We start from the raw sequence: 12,180 nt of genomic DNA on the forward strand, positions 1-12,180 counted from the left end.
AAAATTATGTCTCTGCATGTCATCTAGGAATCTTCACGGAAATCAGAGATAAATAACTACTTTAATAATAAGTAATCTATTGAATGTAGATGTTGGTACATGTAAATATTAATTTAATGATGAATTATGAATGATTATTAATAAAAGTAGGTTATTATGATTATTAATGATAATGAAAAAGATGTTCGCCCCAGAACTAAAAACTCAAAGAATTTTGTCCACTGCACTTTTAATTTACACAGCATGGATGTTTAAATATATGCGTCTATTTGTTAGCAAAGGCTGTAGGAAAGTATAGTTTGTCTTTATTTAGAAAATATGGATGTTGTGATTGTTCATTTTCCTGTTGGAACAGTGTAGATTGACCCTGAGGTTCCAGCACCTATCCGCTTTAGGCCACCCCTCAGGGTACATTGGTTATTGCCTGGCCATCCTGATAAAAATGTTCTGGCTACGCCTCTGATATAATGGAGAATAAAACCAAAGAGAAACAAAACAGAATAACTGATAAATGAAACCTATAAGCTCTAAAAGGAGAGAATCATAACAGATACAATATTATTGATACCATGGGGATAAAAATGTGGAATAATTAAAGCCATGGAATTGATATGAGAAACTTACCTTTTTGAATCTCAACAGGGAACAGGCTTCTTCAAAAGAATCACAGATGTTCAGTTAATTAGTAATAGAAAAATATGACTTCTCTTTGGTATTGATGTCTTGTCAAATTAGTATTATATCTTATTACAGGGGCTGAGTACCAATGCTTATTGGAGCATCGAGATTTTGACAACACTTTATTACAAAATATAAATTTGGGGAATAAAAAATGTTATTTCCATGAAGCTTCCACCATTTTTTTTATCTTCTTCTGTTCTCCTGTATGAAGACTGGTGGGTTCCTCAGGAAGAATGGAAGTAGTTTTAAACAGCGGTTGATGGGGATCCACAAAAACAAAAAAAATCAGTTTTGTCCACGCCTGCCTTCCTTAAGAAACTTGTTGATAGCATTTGTATGTACAACATTTATAAACTCGGATTCAAGCTAGAGTAGTTCATCTGGAAGTTCATCTGGAAGTAGTTCATCACTTCATTCCAAGATGTAAGTTTTAAAAACAACACAGCAGAGGAAGCCAAAGCACTTATTCCTGCCTCGGTGTCTTGTTCTCCAGCAAATCCTAGGAGGCCTTATGCTTTTTTTTTTTTTTTTTTTACATTTTTTAGGAAGCAAAGATAAAAGCAAGTTAATCTTTTCCTGGTTTAACTCTGCGTTACATTAACGCAAAGTCTAATGTTTGTATATCTTCTGTGTATATATATATATATATATATATATATATATATTCTATCTTATTTTGCTGTTTTGTTTTGTTTTTTGTCTGCACCAACAACACCAAGTCAAATTCCTTGTAAGTGCAAACCTACTTGGCAATAAACTTGATTCTGATTCTGGGTTTGTTCATACTTCTTTTTTTTTTTTTTAAAGTTATTGAGTTATATTGTTTTTGTCAGAGTATCGCTAAAAGAATCATCAATGGGATAAAAACAGACAAGCAGTAGCTGGATGATTGCACATATTTATGAGACAAGCATATAACAATATACAAAGCCATTATATCATGATAATAATATAGGTTAAGTACTTGGTTAGATTAAAGTGAGTTAGTTTTTTACATTTTAAAACAAAAGCAGAAATATGGCAGTGTTCAAAGCATATGTCGACTCATCAATATGGCTCCGAATCAAACATTTGGCTCCAAGTTTTTCATAGTGGCTACAGTCATTAAAGATCCTAGTCCGAGTCCAGCAGCTTTGCTCCTCCTGCTGGCGGAGCGGAAACACGAGCGATGAAGAAGTCCTCAACAATCGGATATTTAGGTTATCACTAAACACAAATCCTCATTTCTATATCCAGATGTAGGCATTAGAATATACACATCAACACACATGACAGTTTAGACGAAGGTTTAAATACTGAGTGGTTTCCTGCAGCCTTGCAGGAACCAGTGAAGCTGCCATGTTACTGCAGATCTCGCTCAGGTTATTGAAACCTCCTACGTTGTTCTGTAGTGTGAAGAATGACAAAAAAGGGAAAAGAATATGGATCTGAAAGCTGCGCAACGTTCTCTCTTTTTTTCCCACCTACTGGATCAAACATGCTTTTCTCCTTGGTAGATTAACATACAGATTATAGCATTCAGAATTATAGCACACCTTCTGTACAGTACTAGGCATTTAAAATTTCCCCACTTTCCTTGAGGGGCCCTTGGCTGGTCCTTTTCAATTAAAAAAACATCTTTGTACTAAAATATTCTTTCTGTCATGATTTGTGGACATAAGATCTAGAGAAGCGTCATCTCCTTGTTAGACCCTGATATGCAGTGAAAGGGTGGAGTCAGAGTAAATAAAAAGCACACCCAGGAGAAGGCCAGTGGCTGGAAGTTGGAGGGGATTTGGCTGGGAGTCGCAGGCTGCTATTCGGCCGCCATTGACTAAGAAGGGCCATTTTTAATGGCTGCTACTGTATAAAATGTATTCTGATTTATCTGAAGCAGTAAAGCTCAGGTCTGGGTGTGTTTTTGCAACAAATGTGTTGGATTTCATTGCCTGAACCACAAGTCTGAGCCAGTCACACATTCATCACTCAGTTGCTTCAATACTTCTTAAGCCACTGTCAACAACCTGACGCCACTTTGTTACACAGGGCATTTATTAAGGCTTGCATTCCGATGAACAAAGAATCTTGATGTTGTTCTTTCAAATCCAGGCTGCTACACTCTATTTCTGCTGGGAACATTTACCGTGACATCCTCAGCCACGGGAACCTGGAAGACTGGGAGTGTTTTAAATAGATCCGACCATCTCCAGTCCACAAGTATACAGGTACTAAACTATGATTTTAAAGCTGCTCTTAGTATCAGCTTTTTCACATGCAGGTTCTGTATATTCTGGGAAACATTGAAGACAGTTGCTTTTCTTCCCAGCAATAAATCACAGTATTTAAAAAAAAGTTGTGACTGCAATTTTGAGACTGTACAGAGACCCCACAAGCTTAAAGTTTGTTCAAAGGATAATGATTGGAAAATAGATCTTAACTCCAAGGTTTTACAAAGGGGCGTCAAATTGATGTACATGAGAATACATGAGGCCACTGATGAGGTGTTTGACCATAATGTACATCACTATATTTGGTACAACCAAAACAAAGTACATCAGCATAAATACCTTATTCCAACCATCAAGCAAGGTGGTGGAGGGCTGATGATATGGGCTCGCTGTTCAGCCCCGCCAATGATCTCTTCTACAGTATATCCCAAAGTATTCCATTTGAGGCCAGCTGTCCGGCAGCTGAAGCCTGGCTCATTCTAACAGCAAAACCTATTTTTATGTAACAAGCTATTTCTTAAGTTTAAAGTGGAGGTAATGGAGTCTTTGGCTGTTATAAAGTTTTTAAAGCACAACTTCTCCATTTTATTTGTTTTTTACTAATTGAGAGGAAGCAGAATCTGATTTTCTTCATATTTAAGGTTAAAGTTTTTACTTGAAAATGATCTGACACATAAAAGCTTTAGTTAGATTATGATGACCCCTGTATTTTTCTTTTTTTTCCCAAATAATTATCCTTATTATGTTTTTAAAAAACACACAAACTTTTCTCCAGCTGGACCACTTACTAAGTGCCCTTAGGAATCAGACCTGATTTCAGATTTTCATTAGTTTTTGGTTTGAATTAAAACAGATGTGGAAGCTGGAAATTCAGAGTCCAGCTTTGGTTGATAGCTTGTTGGATGTGACTGAGGTTTTATCTGTATTTTGAGACTGCATATGTCACTTAAGTTGAGGCACAGAGCGGATCTATGCCAAAAAATACAGCTGCTAAGGTGCAGGAGAGTCCTCGCACGTAAAAAATGTGAAATAATTTTCCCAAAAAAGTGCACTTCTCTATACTGCACACAGATCAAGGTACACGGATCCATTCGACACAAGTGGGGTTTCAAGAGCCAAAGCAGACATTCTGATGTAACAAATAAACCCAAAAAAAGGCACATAGAAAACAACATAAAAAAACAAATAAATATGAACTTAAATCAACCAGTCTGACGGTTTCATTGCTAAATTTACAGGTTTCCTCTGATATCCTAGTCACCTGAAGGCACATCAATGTATTTTTTCCACAGATGAGTTTTTCTTTAAGAAAAAAAGTGATTCCTTTAAAAAACATCAGGTTCAGATGTGTGGGGAGGAGCTCAGGGTTCCCTTGTAAAAAAACATCTTTGGTCGGCTCCGTCTGCATCCTGGTAAACGCGTTTTGGAAATTCATACTTCATTCTTACTACTGTATATGGTCACTAAAGCAACAGCTGGCAAGCAGAGAGAACAACAAGTGTTTACTTGTACAAAGGGATATAAAAGAGGTCTTAGTACAAGAGAAGAAGTGTATATAAGCACTGATACAGGCAAACTATACTGAGTTGGTATCCTCCTTTGGCTGAAGGACGTGGCTCCACTCGTTGACGTCTGGACCGAGGAAACCTCCCCGCCCCAGAGCGGAGAACTGGCTGCTCTGCTGAAAGAACGAAAGACGAGTCAGTAAAGGAGCACAGCAGCAAACACATCCAAATACGTCATAACCTGAATTATCTGTGAATTCAGCTAGAGATAAAGAATGATGAAACTTTTTTGTTTTATAACTAAACAATCAGCCTTTTGTTCAGGCTCCTCTGGTAAAAATCTGCATCCTTTTGGTGAGGGTCTCCATTATGATATACATCCAAAAGCAATAACTGTGTATGGTTTTGATGTGAAAGATGAATGTATGAGATGAGATCAGCTTTTCATTTTTGGGTTCTGGATCTGAGGCCCCTGTCACACCTTGCCGATTTAGCCAGTGTTCGCTTGACGTCCCAGAATCTTCTAAAACAATCTAAAAGAATCTTTATAATAGGGATGAAGTCTGGAGGAGAACTGACGATTTCCTCCTGTGAACCCCCTTTTATACCAAAACGCTGATAGTACACCATTATACAGTAGCTGGAAGTTAGAAACACGTTCAGCGGTCGTCTGGAACACGTCAGATACGTTAATATGCTTTGGAGTTCTTGATAAGTTTTTCACAAGTTACTCATAGGTTCTGGATAAGCCGGACACCACGACTTATGAGTAAATTACATTTAACGTATGTCAATGATCTGATAACTAAACTGTAACTTATGGCCCACATACGGCACATGCTGGCAAACGTCAAAAAAATTTCGAGCATGCTCAAAATTTCCCGACGTACTTGCCGTATGTCGACGTGTGCCAGCGTGCTTATACAAACGTACCTGATTGTTCATGCATCAGGGATATGCTGGTCTAAATCGTCAAGGTGTGACAGGGGCTTTACACACATCCACTAAGGTAGAGTATCAAAGGTTTGGAACATAAAGCGCTGCTGGTTTGGAGAATGAATGTTCTAATCTGGAACAGGCCAGTTTGAAGGGCTCCCAATGGGTTGCTTATGGGTTCCACAGCCTGAAAATATTCATTTTAACTCAACTGGTCCTGAATGGACCTTTGTTATGAGTGTGCTCATAAGGTTGGTTGCAGTGGTGAGGGCAGAGTAATAGTAAGATTTAGCTGTGTTGTTTTATAAAATGAATAAAGATTAGGGAGCTGATCCTAGAAGAAGCCATTCAAGGCCAGATCATGACATTACTTTCACTGTTTGATGGTGGAGAATGTGAGTTTGTTCTTGATGATTTGGTTTTGGTCATTTCTAACAATTTTCTGTTTTCTCTGAATGTTTGGTTTGGATGATTTCCCACCTAACAGTTGTTCGGGGTTTGTTTTTTTTATAATGTTTCTATCGCTGACGGATAACATTTTCTTTTTAATATCTCATAACCTTGTTCTGTGGGACACTCCAGTGGGTTGTTCAGATGAATCAACACCTCTAACAGATTTTTCTACCTTCGTATTTTTCATTTTCAGGCAGGCCTCCGGTTGTTTTGTACCCACAGTGCTTTAAAACTATAGACTGGTACCTAAATACCCTTTCTTTTGAGACGTTTAGTGATTTTGACTCAATGGTTATTGGATAGGCAAAAGCAAGGAGAGAGGGGGAGAGACAAGCAGGAAAAAACCACAGGGCGGATTCAAACCCAGGTCGCACGTGTCGAGGACTAAGGCCTCCACACATGGGTGGGGTGTGCTAACCATTGCACCATCAAAGCACGCCCTTCAGCCTGGTTTTAAGTAGCACCCTGATTGGTCTAGTTTATATTAGCCTTTCTTTGTTCTGTTGGGAAGCTGCTGTCTTAGTGCATCTAGATCTTTCTGCTCTTCCCCATTGATCTGTTTTGCATGTTTTTAAAGTCTTCACAAGTGTAAGGTTGAATACAGTCGATCAGAGGCGTCACATAAGTTGTGTGTAATAGAGGTGGGCGATACCGGGATTTTTTAATCGATCCGATACCAAGTAAATACTGGGTAAGTATCGCCGATATCGATACCGATACCGATACTTTTTACATTTAAGCTGCACTTGCCTGTTGCTTTTTTTCTATAAAGTTCTCAATCGTGGAATAAATAAGAGATTATCTAATGTTAGCTTATTTTAGCTAACAATTTTTAATGGGATAAATGTACTGGGTTTTTTCAAGGTCTTAACTACACTTTCTGAGTAATATATGATGTATAATGAAGTGCTGCAGACGATGACCACTGTTATCTACCTGGATATTCTCTGGAGGACTGAAACGCTTGGGTCAAAGATGTCTGTCTGAGGCTGGAGGCGGGTCTTTGGTCTCTCTCTCCATCCAAGTCTGAGTGAGCACTCACCCAGCAACCGGCAGCGCGGTTGTCTGTGTGACGTAGTGCTGAGTGGGCAGGCCAAGCTAAGCCTGCGCGCTGATTGGCTGGCGCCGCTGAGCCATGTGACTGTAGGAGAGGGGAGGGGGAGCAAAGTGCTGTTACACATATGGGGAAACTGGTGACTCCGCAGCAGTCAGCGCGCGCGAGAGAGGATAAAAAGTATCGATCTTGTTAAACGAATATTGTTCAATATAAATACCAGCGTTGGTATCGATAGTATCGATCCTGGGATCGATCCGCCCACCTCTAGTGTGTAAGTTGTCTGTGCAAGTTCAGGGGGGTAGGCCTCTCAGCAATTTTTTTTTTCATTTTTGTATTAAATTAATTTGTTTTACATGATTGTGTCTGTTTCTGTCAAGGATAAATAAAATATGTAAAAATCCAAAAAATGTAGCTGATTTCTTATTGCTTGTCATTACACCGCCCTGATGCAGCATTAGAGAACACAACCGATTTTGCAGAGACCAATCGGGTTCTGAGATAGGAAAATAATTGTGGAAAATGGAGTAATTTAATAAGTCACTATGGAGATTGAAGGATTAATTAATCAAACCTTATAAGAGATGACTTTCACGGACAGCTGTTAATCAGTTTCATATGTCAAGATGCCAACAAAAAAGTGACAGAGCTGACTTACTATAATGCAACACGCTGCACTGTTGATTGTTTTACCCCTTTCTAAAATAATAAGCAAAATTTCAAAGCTTTGTATACAGGTGCTGGTCATAAAATTAGAATATCATGAAAAAGTAGATTGATTTCAGTAATTCCATTTAAAAAGTGAAACTTGTATATTATATTCATACATTACATACAAACTCATATATTTCAGATGTTTATTTTGTTTAATTTTGATGATTACAAATGACAACAAATGAAAATCTCAAATTCATCATATCAGAAAATTAGAATATTACTGAAGACCAATAAAAACAAAGGATTTATAGAAATGTTGGCCAACTGAAAAGTATGAACATGAAAAGTATGAGCATGTACAGCACTCAGTATTTAGTTGGGCCTCCTTTGGCCTGTATTACTGCAGCAATGCGGCGTGGCATGGAGTCGATCAGTCTGTGGCACTGCTCAGGTGTTATGATAGCCCAGGTTGCTCTAATAGTGGCTTTTAGCTCTTCTGAATTGTTGGGTCTGGTGTATTGCATCTTCTTCTTCACAATACCCCATAGATTTTCTATGGGGTTAAGGTCAGGAGAGTTTGCTGGCCAATTAAGAACAGGGATACCATGGTCCTTCAACCAGGTACTGGTAGCTTTGGCACTGTGTGCAGGTGCCAAGTCCTGTTGGAAAATGAAATCTGCATCTCCAAAAAGTTGGTCAGCTGCAGGAAGCATGAAGTGCTCTAAAACTTCCTGGTATGTGGCTGCGTTGACCCTGGACCTCAGAAAACACAATGGACCAACACCAGCAGATGACATGGCACCCCAAACCATCACTGACTGTTGAAACTTTACACTGGACTTCAAGCAACGTGGATGAAGTGCCTCTCTTCTTTTCCTCCAGACTCTGGGACCTTGATTTCCAAAGGAAATGCAAAATTTACTTTCATCAGAGAACATGACTTTGGACCACTCACCAGCAGTCCAGTCCTGTTTCTCTTTAGCCCAGGCAAGACGCTTCTGACGCTGTCTGTGGTTCAAGAGTGGCTTGACACAAGGAATGCGACAGCAGAAACCCATGTCTTTCATACGTCTGTGTGTGGTGGTTCTTGAAGCACTCACTCCAGCTGCAGTCCACTCTTTGTGAATCTCCCCCACATTTTTGAATGGGTTTTGTTTCACAATCCTCTCCAGGGTGCGGTTATCTCTCTTGCTTGTACACTTTTTTCGACCACATCTTTTCCTTCCCTTCGCCTCTCTATTAATGTGCTTGGACACTGAGCTCTGTGAACAGCCAGCCTCTTTAGCGATGACCTTTTGTGTCTTGCCCTCCTTGTGCAAGGTGTCGATGGTCGTCTTTTGGACAACTGTCAAGTCAGCAGTCTTCCCCATGATTGTGTAGCCTATAGAACTAGACTGAAAGACCATTTAAAGGCTTTTGCAGGTGGTTTGAGTTAATTAGCTGATTAGAGTGTGGCACCAGGGGCCATCAATTTTGAACCTTTTCACAATATTCTAATTTTCTGATATGATGAATTTGAGATTTTCATTTGTTGTCATTTGTAATCATCAAAATTAAACAAAATAAACATCTGAAATATATGAGTTTGTATGTAATGTATGAATATAATATACAAGTTTCACTTTTTAAATGGAATTACTGAAATCAATCTACTTTTTCATGATATTCTAATTTTATGACCAGCACCTGTATAATAGCCATATCTGTGTGCCTGGTTTATTCTTGCAAAACGTAGCCAACACAGCGTTTGCAGCATTTTATGCTCCATGTGGCTTTTCCCCGCTGCAGGTTGCAACCTCACACTCCAAACAGAAGTAGAAACCACTGTTGTTTCCATCATTTTCAATGCTCCTTTGTCTCATCCAGGAGTGACCACAATTTCTGGCCGAGAGGTGTTTGCAAGCTGTTGATTATGATGATATTTATGAACAACGTTTCTGCTTAGTTCCAGATTTTCCTAGGTGTGGAAAACTCAGGCAGTGCAGCAGCTGCATGGAAGCTGATGGATGCTAAAATGGGTCAAGCATGAATCAAACTTTATTCATGTGCAGTTATGCATCAATATCAAAGAACAGAGCTCAAGTTGGTACCACTAATTGTAAATTTGGTTAGCTTGTCTGTCTGCTATATTGATCAATATGATGTGTTGAACTAGATCTGCGTGTATAAAGTAGGGCATAAATTCATACAAATTTTCATTTAAATTCATCATGCATCAACGTTGAACTGCACGGCAGCATTGTGTCTCCAGCAATTGTAGTGTCTAGGCAATAGCTGTCAGTCTGGTAAAGACTGCAGACGAAAATTAAGAATAAATCTAAGATGGCTGTCAAAAAACAACACTGAATGGTAGAGAATGAGACCTGTGAATTTCCAAGGTATATTGAAGGATGTTCTTTTTCCAAGTGGGTCATCAAAATAAGTGGTCATCCTAATTGGCCATCCTTCATGCTTATCCCCATTTTCACTTACCGTTGGTGAATCCGACGTGGTGGAATTGCTTTTGGAAAGTAAACCAAGCGTTTAATAAGAGTTTCCCTTGGAGTGGGTACATGGTTGTCCATTTTTTTTAATTGGAGAGGGCAGATCTTATCAAAAATTGGAAAATTCTCCATTATACCTTTAAGGTGTAGTTGATCAACGAATAAACATTATGTTCTCTGATTCTTCTCGTTTAGGGACTCATGTTTGACTGATGTCTCTGAGTGCGACTGTTTACCTTCGCTTTTATTCTGCAGTCCAGGTATTGCTGCACGTTGCAGGACTCCTCTGGAGGGGCCATGCTGGGGGCCACAGTCAGAGGGCTGATGGTGGCTGAGGAGCCCACTGGAGACTCACTGCTGCTCCACTGGGTGTAGCCGGAACCTTGGTGATGACTCTGATGCAGAGACACATTGACCCCGCTGAGGTCCGGAGGTCCAGAGTGAGAAAGAGGACCTCGCCCTGCTGGGCGGGAGGAGAAGTGCTGCTGGAACATACAGCTGCTCTGGTTGCCTGCCAGGCCCCTCTGCTCAATGTTGTTCAGTTTGGTGACACCGGCACCTGGGAACAGTTGGTTCTGGAATAGATGCATCATGTTATGTTCATTCTGCCGCTGGGTTTGAGGCCACTGCTGAAAAGAAGCGTTGTGGTTTTCCAACATCATGCTCTTCTGAAGGAGCTCTGGAGGATAACCAACAGAAAGGTCGGAGGTGTTAGAGGAGGGGAAGCTGTCAAAGGGGATCATGGCTGGCAGAACGTTCTCTACACCAGATGCTGTGCTGCTCAACTGTTGAGCTGAGCCTTGTAGCATCTGCTGGGTCTGAACAGAACCACCCTGAGAGGAGCTCACTGGTCCTAAGGAACCCTGATGACAGGCCTGCATAGTGGGGAAGGCGTTGTTGCCTGAGATGTTGGGCATAGTGAGCTGAGGAAGCTCAATGGTAGGGCTGAAAATGTCATGAAGCTGCAGCTGCTGAAGAGCAGACAGGCTGCTGTCAGCATGAGTCCCCTGATGGGAGAGTTTCTGCTTCCCGCTCACCATTGGAGCAGACTCGGCTGGGCCTTGCCCTACAATCGCGGCTCCGCCAACGGTTTCTCCAAGGTGTGTGAAGTGGCTGTTTACTGGTGAGTAGGAACATGTGGGACTCTGAGTGGGAAACAGCTGTTGCTCACACAGTTCAGGGGATGAGAAGCTGTTCACCTCTTTAAGGCAGCTGGCAGTGAGGCTGCTGAAGCACTCCTCCCCCCTCTCCTTAAATACAGAGTCAATAAAGTCTACAATCTCATCAGTAATGAAGTTGTCCAGATCGGACTCAGCGCTCCTCTGTGGATCCTCCTCCTGGTGTACTCTCTTAAAGCAGTTTTCCAACTCCATCATCTCAGCATCATCTACCTCCAGATTTCCCAAAACTTCCTCAAATTCTCTGCTTTGTGTCAGTTTCTCCAGGCTGTCGATCACGGCTGCCACCGACTGCTTGGCTTCTTCCTTCACCAGCACAGGCTCAGCCGGTGGGGAGTTATTCTCTTGCCACCCATTGCTGGCAAAACTGACCAGGGCGTGGCTGTCCATGAACATCTGGTCTATGGGGAGGGGGGTATCCACTTTCTGGGTGTAGAAAGACTCCTCTTGTCTTAGGAAGCAGTCCAGCAGAGACTTGGGGAACACGTCCTTCTTGGCTCCCTCACCCTGGGACATCTTGTTGTACTGAAGTTGGGAGATGTCCATGCTGGACTCTGTGTTGTAGAGGATGGCCTCTCCTGTGTTGCAGGTGAAGGGGAGCTGGAGTTGTCGCTGCCGCAGATACTCCTCCCCCTCTGCGTTGCTGAAAGAGAGGAGCCAGAGAACAATGCATCAACCATACGATGGAATCTACTTACAGCTAGTTTGGTCTGGGTTTAGAGGTCCACTCACGTCAAAGCCTTCTGGAAGGCAATGATAAAGTCAGGCCTTCCTCCTTTGTAGATGAGCTTGGCGTTAGAGTTGACCCACAGCCAGCCATTGGATTTGCTGAGAAGTCTGAATACAGTCAGCCCGCTCTCTCCTGTTTTAATCACTGCATTGTTACAAAAAAAACACAGAATTTCAGTTATTGAAATGGTTATGATTCTCCACTCGTGTGAGTCTATCATTTAACCACAGAAGCTTCAAAAAAGGGAAATGATCACAGATGACCTCATAAACTCTCATCCCTGTGGTCGAACATGA

General features: G+C 41.0%; 1 protein-coding gene across 3 annotated transcripts in view; it reads right to left on the bottom strand.

Moving 5' to 3' along the window:
• Window positions 1-4,181: 4,181 nt before the first annotated feature.
• The window catches only part of LOC119794055 (aryl hydrocarbon receptor-like), a 57,744-nt gene continuing 49,745 nt past the window's right edge, over window positions 4,182-12,180 (bottom strand). For 2 of the 3 annotated variants that reach the window (XM_038301383.1, XM_038301385.1), the window contains exons 9-11: window positions 11,887-12,028; window positions 10,213-11,797; window positions 4,182-4,569 (exon numbers count right to left, since the gene is read on the bottom strand). In XM_038301383.1, coding sequence (XP_038157311.1) covers window positions 4,465-4,569; window positions 10,213-11,797; window positions 11,887-12,028 — 1,832 coding nt within the window. In that variant the 3' untranslated portion in view covers window positions 4,182-4,464. The remainder of the gene's footprint in view (window positions 4,570-10,212; window positions 11,798-11,886; window positions 12,029-12,180) is intronic. The other variant, XM_038301384.1, reaches the window with a different exon arrangement.

Source organism: Cyprinodon tularosa, unplaced genomic scaffold (genome assembly GCF_016077235.1).
Source record: "Cyprinodon tularosa strain WSP-4 unplaced genomic scaffold, ASM1607723v1 ctg467, whole genome shotgun sequence".
Classification (NCBI taxonomy): Eukaryota; Metazoa; Chordata; class Actinopteri; order Cyprinodontiformes; family Cyprinodontidae; genus Cyprinodon; species Cyprinodon tularosa.